Source organism: Grus americana, chromosome 3 (assembly GCF_028858705.1).
Source record: "Grus americana isolate bGruAme1 chromosome 3, bGruAme1.mat, whole genome shotgun sequence".
Lineage (NCBI taxonomy): Eukaryota > Metazoa > Chordata > Aves > Gruiformes > Gruidae > Grus > Grus americana.
Genome location: NC_072854.1, coordinates 46,025,023 through 46,041,725, shown reverse-complemented (window position 1 = coordinate 46,041,725; position 16,703 = coordinate 46,025,023). Strand labels below are relative to the sequence as shown.

General features: G+C 39.0%; 1 protein-coding gene across 1 annotated transcript in view; it reads left to right on the top strand.

Moving 5' to 3' along the window:
- SIM1 (SIM bHLH transcription factor 1) overlaps positions 1-14,964 on the top strand; it is a 55,517-nt gene extending 40,553 nt beyond the window's left edge. The window contains exons 11-12 of the mRNA XM_054822435.1: positions 4,704-5,109; positions 8,317-14,964. Of these exons, the coding sequence (XP_054678410.1) occupies positions 4,704-5,109; positions 8,317-9,047 (1,137 nt within the window). The 3' untranslated portion in view covers positions 9,048-14,964. The remainder of the gene's footprint in view (positions 1-4,703; positions 5,110-8,316) is intronic.
- Positions 14,965-16,703: the final 1,739 nt, after the last annotated feature.

Below are 16,703 nucleotides of genomic sequence, written 5' to 3'. Positions count from 1 at the left end.
GTTAAAAGATGCTTGTAGTCTTCCTCCATAATAATAATCATTGTGAGGGGCTCCCAGAATCTAGCCCTGGACCTCATTTATTTTGTGTTCCCAAAAGATAGCCCTGGACCTCATTTATTCTGTACACAGGAAATAGCAACAAGATTGGAAAAACATTTTACTTGTGATCATCTGAACAACTGCTTTGGAGTTTAATCTCCCATTAATGATGATTGTTTAAAGAAAATATTTAAAATTGTCCGTTGTCTGCCTCTAATGGAAATGTTTTATGGTCAGATCTGGATAAACGTTCATTGCTTCATATCTCATCTTAGTTCTTAGATAAAGAAAAATGAACGTACGCGTACAGGTAAGGATGTACCCAAGAGCTGTTGGATGGAGGCTTTGATGCGTGTTACAGCATGCATCAATTTTTGGAAGAGCCTTCTGTAGTAGATGTATATTAATACACCTGATTTTGGAGGTAAATTGATTTTATAGCTCCTTTAAACAGATAATCCAGATTAATTCTGCAATCCACCGCTATTTGGGCGTATCACCCAAAGGGGTAAAGATAACAGAATCAGGCTGAATTCTCATCAGCCTTTTTTTGTTGGTGTTTTGTTGGGTTTTGGGGTTTTTTTCCTTCCTGTAGCCTGAAGCTTTGGCAACTTCTAGTGTATTGAAAAGCAAAGCAAACCCCTCTTTTTATAGTAAACATAACTTCTGATCTGGTGAAGAGTCACCAGCAGTGGGGGTTATTTTAATGGACATGCTGTATTACTTTAATCTAAGCCTTTCACCATCTGTTCTGCCTATAATAGTGAATGCAAAAAGAACATATTTTACATTTCAGGATTACATTAGTAAAAAGTAAGATAAAAGTGATTTAAAAGCATGCATATGTTCTTAGTACAATGCAGCCCGCATCTGTGATGTTTTTTCTTATGGTTAAGACACAAATCAAGAGGAAAGCTGCTAATGCTGATGTAGTGAAAGTTTTTCATGGAAAAAAGGACTCTGAGAGGGTTTTGCCATATATTTAATGTTTATAATGATAAAAACCTAAGTAGACTGCCAGAAAATTAGATATCTGTAACATCTATTGTTTGAACATCTGGCATGGTGTGTGGAGCAGGCTGCTGCTGCTGCGTATGACAGAATGAGTGCTCAGGCCAGTGAGACACCTGTAGGAATGGAAGGTCAGGCAAAAGAAAATCACTCGAGAAATATTAAATTGTCTCCTGGCTTAATACACTTCTATGGGCTCTCATAACAAGCTTTTCTTATACAGGGAATTTATATTTTCCTGTTTCCTTGCCCCTTCAGCCCTCCTGAAGTTTTTCTTGGAGTGAAAATAGCATAGCCCCTTTCTATGTCAGTGTTAATCCCGCTGATGTGCTTTCACTGTGCTGGTACACTGGATTAGCAGTCTGGAAGACATTTCTAGTATCTGGAGGTGGCAATTCAGTTTCCAGAAACCAGCTGGAGGAACATTTAATTAATTTATTATTGTTGTTTATGCCAGAAGACAATTCAGAAATCACCTGAAGGGATTTCAGATGTTGCCTGTCTGAAGTTCTTTATCATGTTTAACTTCTGTCTGCTGGTTAAACTTTGTCAAACACCCACTCCACCACCCCCCCAAATAATAAATTCTGCCTGATAGGAGTCAGAAGGCAAAATCAGTGGAAAGGAAAACAGTTCTGGTGAGGCAGGACTGGGACTGGAAAAAAAAAAATCACTAATTTTAATTGGCCATAATTTTCATTAAATCTGATTCCGTTTTCTACGGTCTTTCATCACTTGACATATGGGAGCCTAATTCTGACTTTAGAGATAGTGTTTCCACTCCCATTTCAGCAAAGCAGTATCTTTGATCATCCTTTCATTTCTTCCCCCGTCAACATGTCACACATGCCTGTATTTGGAGTCTCCACCTGTCAACATCAGATTCCCAGAAGAGGCAGTGGTAGAACTGCAGCGGTAGAGGCAGCCTGACGATGCCAAACAGAGATGTGATTAACTTTAAAGGGAATTAGACATATTTTTGGCCTATGTCTGCTTATGTTGGACCTTAAGAATAAGCAGTCATATCAAACCTTGGTAGACAATGTAGGCCAGAAGCAATTCACTGTGTTAATTTAATTCTGTTCGTGGCCTAGCAGCTGCTACGGGTCAGATCTCAAATAATCATCATTTACATCAAGTACAAAGAATATACATGAAGTATTGTTGGTCTTGACTACATGGTTATATGACATTTCATGGTGCATTTCTGATATACTGAACATGTACCCTTTAAAATGGTTTCCCTTTCTTTAAGAAAAGTGCACAAAGGCCTGTGCAATTGAATCCTTTGTGGTTAGGTTCAAGACAAAAAAATATTGAGCAAGTTTTCAGTTAAATGGAGAAATTCCCTTCAAGGAAAGTTATGCTAGACCATGAAGTGTCCTTAGAAACACAGAACTAATAGAAGAATATCTATTAAATGAAATTAAGACTCTTCAGTTTGAAAGAATCTCTCGCATTTATTATCATCATAAATTGTCCCAAATTGACATTCTGTTATAGTATTATTAGAAACTAATTTTTCTTTGTCCTCCTCATAACAGAAATACATACTATGACTTTTGTTTTTAATAAGAAAATAAAGGAACTTTTAACTTTTTTATACTTTTATGCTTATATTATCTTATATTTTAGCTTAACTTTTTAAATTATAAAAGTCAAATCCAAGAAGAGCACTAAGAACAATTCTAAAATTAAGAACAGATACCAAAGTAGTTTTCCTTTTGTGAATTTCCATTTTAACTAATATTTAATAGTAAAAATCTTGTTAATTTCTAATTTTTTCATTGGATACTTAATTTTATCTGTTTATTTTTGTCAAAAAGGTTATAATAATTCATTCAGTATTTATGAAGATATCTTTGTGACTAAGCAGTTTGAAGACATTAGATCTGAAAGGATAAGAAGAGTGAGATGTTCCAGTTGGTCACATAACTGCGATGGCTGAATAAAGTTTCTAGTTCACTTATGCTGAGTTACTGGCATTTAAAAGAACCCTTGTGGCTCTGTAGCTCTTTCACCTCCGTGCAAAATCAGATTTATCCTTTCATCTCCAAAACCTTGTGATAAATATGGTGGTACTAACTTGCTGACCTCCTCCACATCTACTGGTAGGCTTTTTGCCTATGGGTATTCTTCTGACAACTAATAACAAAATATAATCGAGCTCTTCAAAGCCATGACCCTTTCTTTCTTTCCTTTAAATAACCTATTGTGTTAACAAACAGTATTCACAAATATAAACCGGACTATTGAAGAAATAACCAATTAAATGTCAAAACTGAAGTAGTTCCACTACTGATGTTGCACAGATGGTTTAAGTTTCTGTAAGCCAAACATCTGTTCAGTACTTTCGATTGGTAAGTGCATAAAACCTTGATCCTGCCTGATAATGAGGAGTTTCATAGCAACTCAATCTAATGAAAAGGAAGGTAAGCTTATGTTTTCAGGAGAGAGGCCTAATGCCTGTTAAAAGGAAAGGCAGAGTGGGCATCTGGAAGGTGAGTGATGGAATGGGAGAATTCCAGGGTTTCATGTTGTAATACATTGATTTGTGATACGAGTGTGCAGTAGTGAAGAGGTGAGCATGCACAGATTTGGTCTCAGCCCAATCCATAATCATGGGTGAAATTGATTTAAAGATGTTCCATGAAGTTTGACAGTTCCAATAAATAAAAATATTTAAAAATGAGATAGCTAAATCCCAGGAGGTTTAATAAGCATTCTTTTTTTTTTTCTTTCCCAAAAAGTATCTGAAAGTTTGGAACATTCATTATGAATATCTAGAAATCCGTGACATTTAACTTAACCCTTACTTCTTTCTGAACAAATGCCCATGCTCCTATTCTGTCTGCTTTTCCAACTGCCTGCTAACCACAGCTTCAGTGTTGGGAGGGCCCTGCTTAAGTGAGGGTGCCAAAATGCCCTCTCTGCCTCCTTTGGCTAGAGGTTGCCTTTTCTGGCAAATAGTTTCTGAAATTTCCTTGTTCCCACATGGCAAGAGAGCTGTGATTTTTAGCTTCCTACCAATCTGCCTCACTTCGGAGTAGTGTTGGTAGTCCCAGGTTCTGCAGGAGGTTTTCTTTTCCCTACTAATAGGAGGAAAGAAGTTCCAAGATACCACTCCAGGTAAGAAAAGAAATCCAACAGCAAACAAAATATGTGGAAAAGAAAGGGAACCCTTAGAAAAAGAACTTACAAACTCATTCAGTTTCAATTTGACACGCGAGAGTGCTCCAGGAGCGGTGTTATTTCAGTCCCTTTTGAAAGTGTTTTGCCGAAGAGCACTGGGGACCATTGCTGAGCACAAGCACTAGCTTTCAAAATAATAAGGAAAACCTGGACATAAAGAAAAAAAAAAAAAGAGAATTGCAATGTTGATGTCACTGTGCCTAATATTACACATCATAAAGGAGATGGCTATTAAGGGTCGACATGCAATGTTTTAGACTTTCATGTGATCTGTCCTGTCATCTGTGAGCTCATTACAAAGTGCTGCACAGGAAAGGCCTAGGTGTCCAATCAGAAGGGGCAGATGTGTGGGCACGCTCACAAACCCCACCCTATCACATGCATACTCTGTCTTTTCAGTGCAGTTACTTGCAGATTTCACCCAGGCGTAGTAATTTCCCGCTGCTTCTCCTGTTTTGCAGTATTCTGGATTTCACACCGAGAGATCCGAGTCTGACCACGAGAGCCAGTGGGGCGGGAGCCCTCTGACCGACACGGCTTCTCCCCAGCTACTGGAGCCGGCGGACAGACCGAGCTCCCAGCACCACGATGTCTCCTGTGCCTACAGACAGTACTCGGACCGCAGTGCTCTCTGCTATGGTTTTGCACTTGACCACTCGAGGCTGACCGATGACAGACATTTCCATACTCAGGCCTGTGAAGGAGGCAGATGTGAAGCTGGCCGGTATTTCCTTGGCACGCCGCAGCCGGGAAGGGAGAGTTGGTGGGGTTCTCGTTCGGCATTGCCCCTGACTAAGGCGTCCCCTGAGAGCAGAGAAGCATACGAAAACAGTATGCCCCACATAACTTCAGTGCACAGGATTCATGGTAAGACATAACAAGGATTTGCAGAAGCGGCACCATCTCAGATAAACCAACATGACATAAACATGCAGCTATTTATGTGAGACGCAGAAAATGAGAGAGACTCTTGATGCATGTCCTTGTCTCAGAGATCACATCTATGGAGATGAGGAATACTTACAGTTCAGTTTGAGTTTGACAGTCTGGTTTATGTGCAGCAAAATATAATTTGTTGTATATTTTTTAGTCTGTGAAATTAAGGTGGGAATATCTGACTGGTGAGATCTTAAGGATGATCTTAAAAAATATGAACAAATTTATACACTTGATAGAAATGTGTTATTTATTTGACTTAATATCGAACTACTTTTGATAGAATATATTTAGCACAAAATTAGTTAGAACTAATCCCAAGCTAGATATTAAAACACCTTTAAGTCTTTGGAGAAATTGTTCTCCAAATGACTTCTTTTCTCTGCACTGATTATTAGATTCTATAAGTTTTGCTGTTTACTTTTATTTAAAATTGGCAATTCAAATTAACATTTGCTTTTGGTTTCAGATATTTATCCCTAGATATAATTTTGAGTCAATTTGAGTCTCTCCGTCCTTTCGAGACCAAGCCTAAAGCCTTGCTTGGTGTCTGGCAGGTTGCAACCTCAGTGCATTAGCACATCTTCAGAGGCTGAAGCTGATAAAAAATTCAAAATGAAAGGCTGATCTTGGGTTTAGAAAATCCAAAGGTCCTCGCATTTAAAGGGTAGGCTGAGAGCTGAAAGACTACGGCTGACCCAAAGATCAGAGTTTAAGGTGTAAGGATAGATGCAGCAGTAAAAAACTTGCTTTTCTACTAAAATAATCTGTCAAAACATAGGTTGTATTTGAAGAACTCATAAAAGCTAATTGCATTAGTACCATTCCACTGACTTGCAGAATGAGGCTTTGGAAATAAAAACCCCCTGTACTATTTTACTCCAATCTGAGGAAAATTAGGTTGAGATTAGAAAAATTATTAAATATCAAGTTCTAGGAAATACAGTCAGAGGAAACATGAGGAAAGAAAAGGACACCTAAATTTTGCCGATAAGTACTGTTCTCCACTTTTCCTGTGAAAACACACCTCCTTCCTTGTGTCTGTTCTGTACGTCTGTCATACTTGTGTTTCTCTAGCTTTTTCTTCTCCAAAAAAGACAATTGAGCAGAATATGATAATTTTGCTGGCAAGTTTTGTGCATGGTAGTTCTTACTGAGCATAGAAAGATAGTAATATAGAAATATCATACAGAGGTACAAATGCAAAAGTGTTAAATATTTATTCCATACTTTTACCAAGGATAATCAATGCAAATGGATAATATAACTTTATTTTAGTTTGTTCCTTGGTTTTGCCGCAATTATTTTCTTTATTGTATCAAGTCTTACATATTTCAGTGGGCCTTCAGTCTGCATGTAGCTTTGGGGGTAAAACCTGACATGTTGGTCTCAGTTGAGGAGAGGGAACATTTCCCTTGCAAGTGTGCCATTTTCATTTGGATTTAGGCAATTTCAAACCTTGGCTTTTCTCAGTTGAAATTGTTTTTGACAATGCTATGTGAACATTGCTGTCAGAGCAGTTTCTTTGGGCAGAAAACTTCTTCCTTTTCTGTCATTTTAATGCATCTTCTGGTACTGCTGACTCAGAGTCACCTTACAGTAATGACAATGACCTGACCAGTATGGCAGGCCCTGGATATTGTGTATGAGCCCATGCATTTCTGGTCACCCTCAGGAGATCTTGGGGCACTGTAGGTATGGTCTGTGCAGTGAAACAAACACCACGTGGTTTAGAGCCGTGGCTGACCAGCTTCTCAGCATGTCATGGTATGCCTGACATACCGCATGGTCTGGCAGCTGGAGTTCCCTGCTGCCTCCAGATCCTGGCATTTTGGGCCCAGACCTTAAGAGGATGTGAAGGATAAAATTATGCTCGTGTGATAATCCACAGTGCAGTACTTCCACCTACAAAGGGCAGGATATGTTTATTATAAAAGCCCATCACTGATTTTGTCATGAACTCTGCAACACAGTGGTAGTGGTCTGCCGCCCAAACAGATCCGCATGCCTTGACCCAACACAAAGCAGTGGGAACTATTCCTGCTAGTCTGAAAATGAGTTTTCTTTGGGGAGTCCTGTCAACCAACCCAACAGGCCTCATCCCCAAAGAAGACTTTGTATGTGCTGAGGCAAAGGCATCATTAAGTAATTTGTGCAAGTCCAACACATGCCCTCCTGCAGGCACGTATCTCAGGAAATCCATTATTAAGCCCTTTATTATAGTGTGGTCTTAGTTGGCTGTTCAGATGTGGGAGTCACTCACTTTCTTCCTAGTGAGGACTGACAGGTCTGATGCTGTCCTTTCAGCTACGTGCAAGCTGAACACCTTCTCTGGTATGTCTATGGGCCTTATTTTTTAGAGAGAGGTAAGAATAGTTATATTTTCCCATTCTAAAAGTTTTATACAGCAAATATTTGTGCATTGGGATATAATATCACATTTTTTCCCAGTAACCTTGTCTAACAGCTATGGGTTCTTATGCTTCCAAAGAAGAATAACTGCTTCATTACTTCTGTTTATTTATTGTTATGTAACCTGCATAAAGTTACCACGGGGCCACAAACCGTTCCACAATGCTTTCTTTCTCTATGTTTTAGCTCCTGGGAAGGGCTGAGAAGATGCGCTGGAGTCATGTACGCTTGTAATTCCTTGAGATTTTTGTTTTTACCACGGGCCCGATTCACTCAGACTTTGTTGATGCAAAGAGGCAGTGAGGGGTCAAGGGCCTGAACATCGGTGTCAAGGGCACTTTGACATGCCCTAAGGTTCCCTGCCTGGCCTCTAGCTGCTCCAGAAGACACTGAGCTCCTATAGAGTTGGTGCCATATCTGCTGGGCCTGTGCAGATGCTTGGTTACCCCAGAGCATCTCAGCTTACACTGGATGTCTGTGTTGAGGTGCTTAGATCTCTTCTCTGTATATTTTCAGCTGTGTTACTTCTTCCATGTGGGAGCACTGGAAACTAGAGGTTGTTACTGAAAAGCAAGGTGTCTATCGTGGTCATTTTTGGTGACTTTGTTACGACTCACTTGCCTCTGTCTTGGTTTTCTGTCTGTAAAGTAAGGTTCAGCGTACTTGTTCTTTAAGATTGCTTGTTTCCTTCAACCTCAGTGCTTGTCCCCTTTCTCTCTTTTCTAGGGAGAGGACACTGGGATGAGGACAGTGTCGTTAGCTCACCTGATCCTGGCTCTGCCAGTGAATCAGGTGACCGATACCGTCCTGAGCAATATCAGAGCAGTCCGCATGAGCCCAGCAAAATTGAAACTCTAATAAGAGCCACCCAGCAAATGATTAAAGAGGAAGAAAACAGACTACAGATGCGGAAAACGACCCCTGATCCACTGGTATCCATTAATGGCACAGGGAAGAAGCACGCTATCTGTTTTGCAAACTACCCTCAGCAGCAGTTGGCAGGGGATGTCTGCCGCGTCCCGACGGTTGCCAACACTCCTCCCTGTGAACACATCCAGCAACGAGATGGGAAGATTATGAGCCCGCATGAAAATGACTATGACAACAGCCCCACGACACTGTCTAGGATAAGCAGCCCCAGTTCTGACCGAATATCAAAATCTAGCTTGGTACTAGCTAAAGACTACCTGCATTCAGACATGTCCCCTCATCAAACCCCAGGGGACCACCCAGCAGCCTCCCCAAATTATTACAGCTCCCATAGGCAGTACTTTGATAAGCATGCTTACACATTAACTGGATATGCGCTGGAGCATCTATATGACACTGAAACCATTAGAAACTATTCACTAGGCTGTAATGGATCACACTTTGATGTGACTTCTCACTTAAGGATGCAGCAAGATCCAGCACAAGGACACAAGGGGACATCCGTTATAATAACCAATGGAAGCTGACACTTTTTTCTAAAAACTTTTGTGCTTTAAAAAATAACCTTTGAGATCTAATTGGAAGATATTATATGTTTTCATGCCCTTGTTGTTACCAGCATTTGATATACCACAGTGCACTAGAAAGAATAACCTGAGGTTTGGTGGGATAAGTTAGTTAACACACATTACTTTTGAAAAATAAAAATGCACTGGCATGCAGGGTTAGAGTGAGTGGAGCTAAACTCAAAGTTGGTGCATGCAAGGTGAGAAGGATGGAAGAGGTCTAGGCAGGGAAAGCTTGAGGCAGGCTAGCAAAGCGATTTATGCACATTGCGTAAGAGGTGGTTGTTTGGAAACGCTGCCAAGGGCAGACCTTCTGAACTGCGTGTGCCCCACAGGTCCCAGCCAACAAAACTGCTATGCAGTCTTTTTACGCAGAAAGTTGGAATGTGTTCCTTTGAAATACACATCAAAATGTGTACTTCTGGTGATCTGTTTATTCCCTAATGGCCAAGTGTGTTATGCTGCTCCATGGTATAGAACATCCATGGCTAACCAATACAAAATCTAAAAGGGGAGAAAGAAGAGAGAACTCCTCAGAATTGTTATTTCCTTGTGTACTCACATGCATAGCTATTTACATACACTTGATTTGAAAGGAGTCAAATGAGCAGTATCTTTATGATTAGTACGATCAAATATTTACTTCTACTGTATTTAAAAGAAAGAGGGCCTTTCTCAGTGTAGTTTGGAGAAATACGTAGGGCTTGGTTGTCTTGATGTAGACATGGGAGATTGTCCTCATATTTTTGAAAGGTCGCGCAAGGTGGATAGTGGAGTGAAACAGAAGAAAATTGTCTGGAGAAACAGGGAGAATAAGCTGGAATGAGGAGTGGTCCAGGATAAACACATTTATCATTATGGCTATGCATGCTGTTTTGTAATAATTATAAAATAAGGAAAAGCAGTTCTAAGTGGCTGAATAATTAAGAATTAATTTGAAACACAGAAGGAACTCAATAGAATCATAGAAATTTTGCTGTAAAATACAAAGGTAATTGCATAAGTGTAAAAATATGAGATGCAAGAATAGACAAAAACTGCATGGTGGTTTGTCCTACTTCTGATAAAGTTTTGGAGTAAATTAAGAAAGTATAGAAAGTTGTAACTACTCTGACATACAGTAAAATAATAGATATGACTTTGAAAAAGGGATATGCATTCTTTTCTTGCTTGCAGCAGAAAATTTAATGAATATCAGAACATATTAGGCATATCGAGATCAGTCATATGTACATAAAAAATACAGAGGGAAATCAGGATTCCAAGAAATTAAGTTGTATTAAGAATGCTGATATTATCAAGGCCTGTCCTAGAGTTATAGAAGACATCAAAAGAGGCAGAGAAACTTTTTTGCAATTTTTAATAATCTCATGAACAGAGACACACTAATTGATTGGAAAAGAGTAAATAAAAAACACATGTTAAAAAAAAAAGTAAAATAGGGCATTTGCAGGCACAATTGCTGGACCTGTCCTTCTTTGTATGGCATTTACCTGAAGTCTCAAAGTTGACTGCAAAGGGAGCAGGACCACCCCCCCCATCTACCCCCATTATACCGATGTGGAGGTAAGGGAACTTGAGATTAACGCTAAGTCTAGCTTCATTTGTAACATTAAGCTTGACATATGGGACTGAGTCATCAATGTGACTAAATATAAAGCAGCATGCTATGGGTGGGTTAAAAATATCTATTTTCAAATAAAACTAATCAGAAGCAAAAGCTAAATAATAACATTATAGGCCACGTAAGTAGAGATGTACTTGAAAGCAGAGGAAATTACCTCTCTGAACTTGGAATATTGTGTATAGTCCTGATCACTCCAAGGCAGATTGTGAATCTTGAATTGAGTAGTACCTTACTCCATAAGCAATCTCTGTTGACTGCAGTGTGATCACTCCTGGTGAAATGTACGTTGAACACAAGGAAGAGCAACACAGTCTGGTCTTTATTATCTAAAGCTCATAATAGAAAAGGTGGAGCAGAGCTCAGCAAAAGATAAAGAGACTGAAAGATCTAATAAAAACTTTAAATAAACTGGGTCTGTCATCTTTGTAAGGGAAAAGAGTAAGGGGGAATGTCACTGGTGTGCACCAAGCTCTGCACAGGGGAGAGATAAATAATGGTCTAAAACGATTCGAACTAGCGGCAGAAATGAGAGACAGGGCATTGAATGTTAGCCAAGGCAAAATGAGAACAAAATGATTTGGCAAGAAGTTTATTTGACTAACTGCCAAATGAATTACAAAGGTCGTAAAGAGAAGCAGCTAGAGATTTTTGTTTGTTTGTTTGTTTTTAAGATAAAACCAAGGCAAATAATTGAGGGAAAGAAAAACATTGACAACTGTTAACTCAGAGGAAGGAATGGACCAAAATGGACTTCTTTCAGCCCAACAATTGTATATATTCCTAAAGCATAGGAATGAGAAAATATTTTTGATAAATCTAGTTCTGGATACATATTTATTTCACTTATTCCTATGAATAATATGAATAAACTTGTATTTGGAGTCTCATTGTACAGTATTAAAACACAATTTGCAAAGCGAATTAGAGTAGAGGTACATGGTATCATATTATCCCTCCTAGTACATATAAAAAATAAGTCTAAGTGTCAATATTATTTTGTATTACGGAAGAGTTTCCTAAACTGTTTGGATGAATGGGGTTTTGTCAGCACCCAAGTTTCTTGGGGTCACCAAGCGCTCTTGTTATCAAGCTTTTAATTAGAAGGCAATAGAGTTCTGCAGACCAGCTGCAGTTCCCTGGCTATGGTCTAATGGCCACAAGTAGTCAGGAAACTGCAGTTTGGGCACCGTTATATTTGCATTCTGACAGGCACTTTTGAAAAATAGAAGACTTATGAAACAAACAGGCACAATAGAAGATGCTTATACTCTTTATGATTTCACCTAGGAAAAAAGCCAGTGTGCTATGCAATAAAAATTCCCCAATCTTATTTACTGTCATCCCAAAATCCAGCTTCCCAAAATGTAGTTATTTGTCCTATTTTCAATAGTTCCAGTCCACTACAATGACAAATGCAGCAAAATGCACTGTAATGAATGGAATATATCACCAGAGAGGTCTGTACATGCAGCCACGTTGTGCTACCAGCAAAGGCTGATGTTTGCTCCACTCATGGGGTTCCAGCAACTGGCGCTCCTTAGCATTTCAGTACAGTCTGCCAGAGATAGATGCCTTTTGTCAGCTAATTTGCCATCCTGCTCCGTTAGATAGCCAGGAATTTCTTCTTAATTGACAGAAAGCATTGAATGTTGTAAACATAGGCTCTGCATGCTACATGCTACATGAAAGCAAGTTTGCAATCTTAATTATAGCATATAATATCACTGCAGCTCCTATTACATGTACTTTTCAATATGGTATAAAGCTTATTTTTTCCATTACATATTTATTTAATTCAAATTTTCATCTAGTATCCTTCAAGGATATTGTCATCTTTGTTTGTTTGTTTCTTCCTTTTCTAAATCAGATGAGATGAGATATTTTGCAAAATTAAAAAATTCAAGGCATTTGTACCAAATACCTTTCAAATATTTCACATTAGCTAAAGGTTATCACTTTAAATAAGGTATACAGGATGTGTTTTGGAACAGAAACAATATAAATTGCTGTGTTGCATCATTTCTCTAACATAATTCTCTGTTCTGCTATTAACACCAAAATAATATTTTGTAGCTACTCCAAATACAGAGTGACCACAGTTCTTTCAAACCATTTCTTATTGATATCAGTGGATGGTGCATTATGATTTTGGTATAACTCTTCTGTTTAAAGAAGCAAAAAATCCCCTCTCTTCTTTACACAAAATTGCACCCCAGGGGCATGGATTTTGTAATTTTGGACAAATTTGCCAAGCAATTCTTAAATTAGAAGAAGAACCTTACTCAGCAATTTGTCCCATTGACTCAAATGGGAATATTTGTGGAGTAAGGTACTACTTAATATGTGTAAGGGCAAAAAAGCTGACTTCTTGTGAACTGGCAATAGGTTTGTGGTCTGTTTGTAATTTTTTTTTTTTTAAAATCTCAAGATGTGAGTATGGAAACTATGGAAAATAATAGCTGTAATGGCTGTGTTTCTATAATAGTAGTTACTAATATACACTTTGAAAAAATGAGGGCATCTCTCTGCACTGAAGATCCCCAGAAGTATTTCTTAAGCTTTAAATGGCTTTTGTTGATGTGTCCGCAATACTGCCACAGGTTACACAGTGAAATTCTGCTCTTTTAAACTCTTTTAATCACTTTTATCTGAATCTCATTTTTATCTCTGGACATGCAGCATTTATTCATTAATGTCCCTAAGTGTGTTAACCACCATATGTTCATTTATGTGAACATCCTGAGCGAGTCGGAAAAAAAGAAAAGGTCTCATAGTATTTCTGGAAAAGGCACAGCCACCCCAGAAAATCGGACTGGCTGTTGCAAAGGTCAGTTAACCTTTCAATCAAGGAACAAAGCTGTGGCATACGCATTGGTTTCAGACCTTCTGCATACAAAGCTGTATATAATGGGGATTATAGCACACAGTTCCAGGATTAGACCTAGCTATGTCTATTTTAAGGTGGCTATAGTTCACGTCTGGCAGCAAATGGGTTCAGGCTCTGGGCTTTCCATGAGTTGCAAGTTTACTTAAAACACCTAAGGGTCTAAAGGCAATACAGGCTTTGTTCTTAGGAACAACGGTGGATGAACATGCTTTCCTGTAGGTATACTGGATTAGCTCCGGATACTTCCATAGTGTGGAGGACAGCCTATTTTATTTTATTTGCAGTTAGTATTGACGGTTAAATATTTCAGCTGCATGCACTGAGAAGCAAAAAACCCCTCAAAACCAACACCAGAAAAAACAAAACTAAACAAAAAAATCACAGTTTTTTTCTGTAACCCTTCAGTTTGGTGTTAGTAAAGCCTGCTAGAGGTGTAGCTGAGGGTTTAGCTGTTATTCTGAAGACCAAAAAATTAAACAGTCTTCTGTTCAGAACGGTGAGAGGACGAGTGTGACTCCATTTCACATTTCCTTAGAGCATTTATTAATGGGAAAAAAAAAAAAAAAAAAAAAGATGTGAAGTTAAACTTCACTGTGGCATTTATCTTATGTATACAAGAGTTCTGTGCATAAATCTGGCTCGAAGTCGCTAGGAATACATCCTTTTCTGAAATGAGGTAATTTATGACTCCATCTATGAAGCTGTATATGAAAGGAAAGATCAAATACAGGAAGAAACAAAGCTTTTTGGCTGGTTGTATTCACTATTTAACTCCCCTCTCACATGGAGTTCTCAAGATTTCCTATTGTTCTAGGATTACAAATACAATTTTTAAATATTTTTATTTGTTGCAATTTGGACTGCATGCATTTTTTTCTTTTCAGCTACCAATACAGTGGGAAGTTTAGAAATGCAAGAAATAATCTTGCTCACACATTATAAAAAATTGGCACCTTTACATTTCTAAGGAAATAAAGTCTATTAAGAAAAGTACTTTTAAGGCACTGCAACTTTTTCCCCAAGGTAAATATTTCAATGCATAAAATATACTAATCTAGCAAAGAAAGCACTTGAGACATAATGAAGCATTTCATGTTTGCTTTAAACCAATGGGTTCTATTTATGGAAAAAAAAAAGGCACAGATTGCCAGCATTTCAAATACCATGCCTTGCAATGTATAGGGTCTAGTGACATTGTAGCATAACATCTGTAATTTGAAGTTTTCCTTTGGAATGTAATGTAGGAAACACAATTTAGCTATGTCAACAATATCTTGCAAAGTGTTCCCATTTATAATTATTTATATTGTAAATAGCTTTCTGAAGTAAATTTGAAGTTAATGTGCATAAGATGTATTTATTATGTGAAGATTTTTTTGGTTTAAAATATAGCTACCAATATGCAAATTTTGTCTGTTTTTCTACATTTTTAAACTAAGGATTGTCCTATATAGGATACATTTTCAGGAATTTATTTCAATTAATGAGAGTATTTCTCAGAACTGGGAGGGGGCATGGTAAAAGTAATTTATTTTAATTCCTGTGAATCCTGAGTGCTCTCTGAAGTTTATCAAAATATGAAGGGACTATACTGCTACCCCATTTAAGAAAGATGTCTGAATCTGCTTGAATACTATTCTGTCAGGAAGACGTAACTCACAGGGGCTTAACTAAGATTAATTGTCCATTTTGTGAATAGTCTGCCATGCTTCTTGAAGCCATCCACCACCCCTGTGCCTCAGTTAAATCAGCTTGCTGACTTGGAGCACGATGCCCCTTAGGTGCTTAAAATACTACACTCAGACAAAGAGCAGGGTTATGACAAAGGAATAGGTGAGAAGTTATGCTAAACTGCATTCGGACGTGTGAGCTGGCCATTACGTGGCCTTGTGCGCTTGTGCAGTTCACTCCACAGCATAACAGCACGAGCCACTGTGCAGCAGCTTACATGCTGCAGCCCTTGCCTGCTCTGGGGTTCAGGTACTTCAGAGCTCAAGGGTTCACAGCTCTCACTTTCTAGAACAGTTTCTGAGCCATCAAACCCCATCTTCTCAGTCACTCTCACTGAGGTTCATCCCTGCAGGTGAACAAATGCGAGACTGATGGTGTCAGAGAGTAGCGGGAGCCCAATGCTCTGGTTGGGTGACAAAGCAGCTTTCTCAGGAGAGAAAGTGGTTGCTCACATATTTTCCATTTGCAAGACTCAGAACAAAATACATAAACAGTGGGGATGGGAGCGAGATGCACAGAAGAGTCAGTTTTGAGTCTCAAGTGAATTAATTGCATAAAATGGAGATGCAATTGTGTCACTGGCCTTTCGCTCCTCATGGACACAGGCACTCAGTTCTTGGAGACGCTCATGGGACTAGGGAATACTCTGCAGCACTGAGTTAGATGGTTAAATTGCGTTCATGCTTTTAGAATTTCCTGTGGGGTAGTTTAGGCAGTTCCCCTTTCCTTGGCCTGAATTTGGCCCTGGTTCTCCGTGCAGGCAGGAAATGGTGTCATCTTTTCCCTAAATGATGTTGTTTAGGTGTGCAAAACATGTGTTGGGCTTGCTTGCTTTCTTTCTTTCTTTCTTTCTTTCTTTCTTTCTTTCTCTCTCTCTCTCTCTCTCTCTCTCTCTCTCTCTCTCTCTTTCTCTGCATGGGTGAGGGGTTTCAGAAATGCCTGTTATTGAGCCATCTCTCTGCCTCTGAAGCTCATGCTGAAAAAGCGATGCTGAGATCAATAGGCGCTCCTGAGACCATACTGTCCTCCATAGGACAGCAGTAGTCCTAGTTTCTCTGTGCTCAGCTCTGCAACAAAACTGAGTTTCATCCTCGATGCTGTGTACTGAAAGACCTGCAAGATCCATGCAAGCTGTTCAGTCTCTCTTCTAGCGCACAAAGAGTACCCATTGCCCACTGATCTCTATTCACTCTTGGCTCCTATGCTCATTGGCAAATTGCTCTGCAATGAGGAAATCTGCTGTCATGGCCATTGTAATAAAAGTGTGCGATACCATCAGGAACTTCCTCTATTCCCATATGGTGGCCATCAGAGGCTTCAGCATCAGCAGTTTCATTCGATACAGCTTCTCTGACTGTCAGAAGGTCACAAA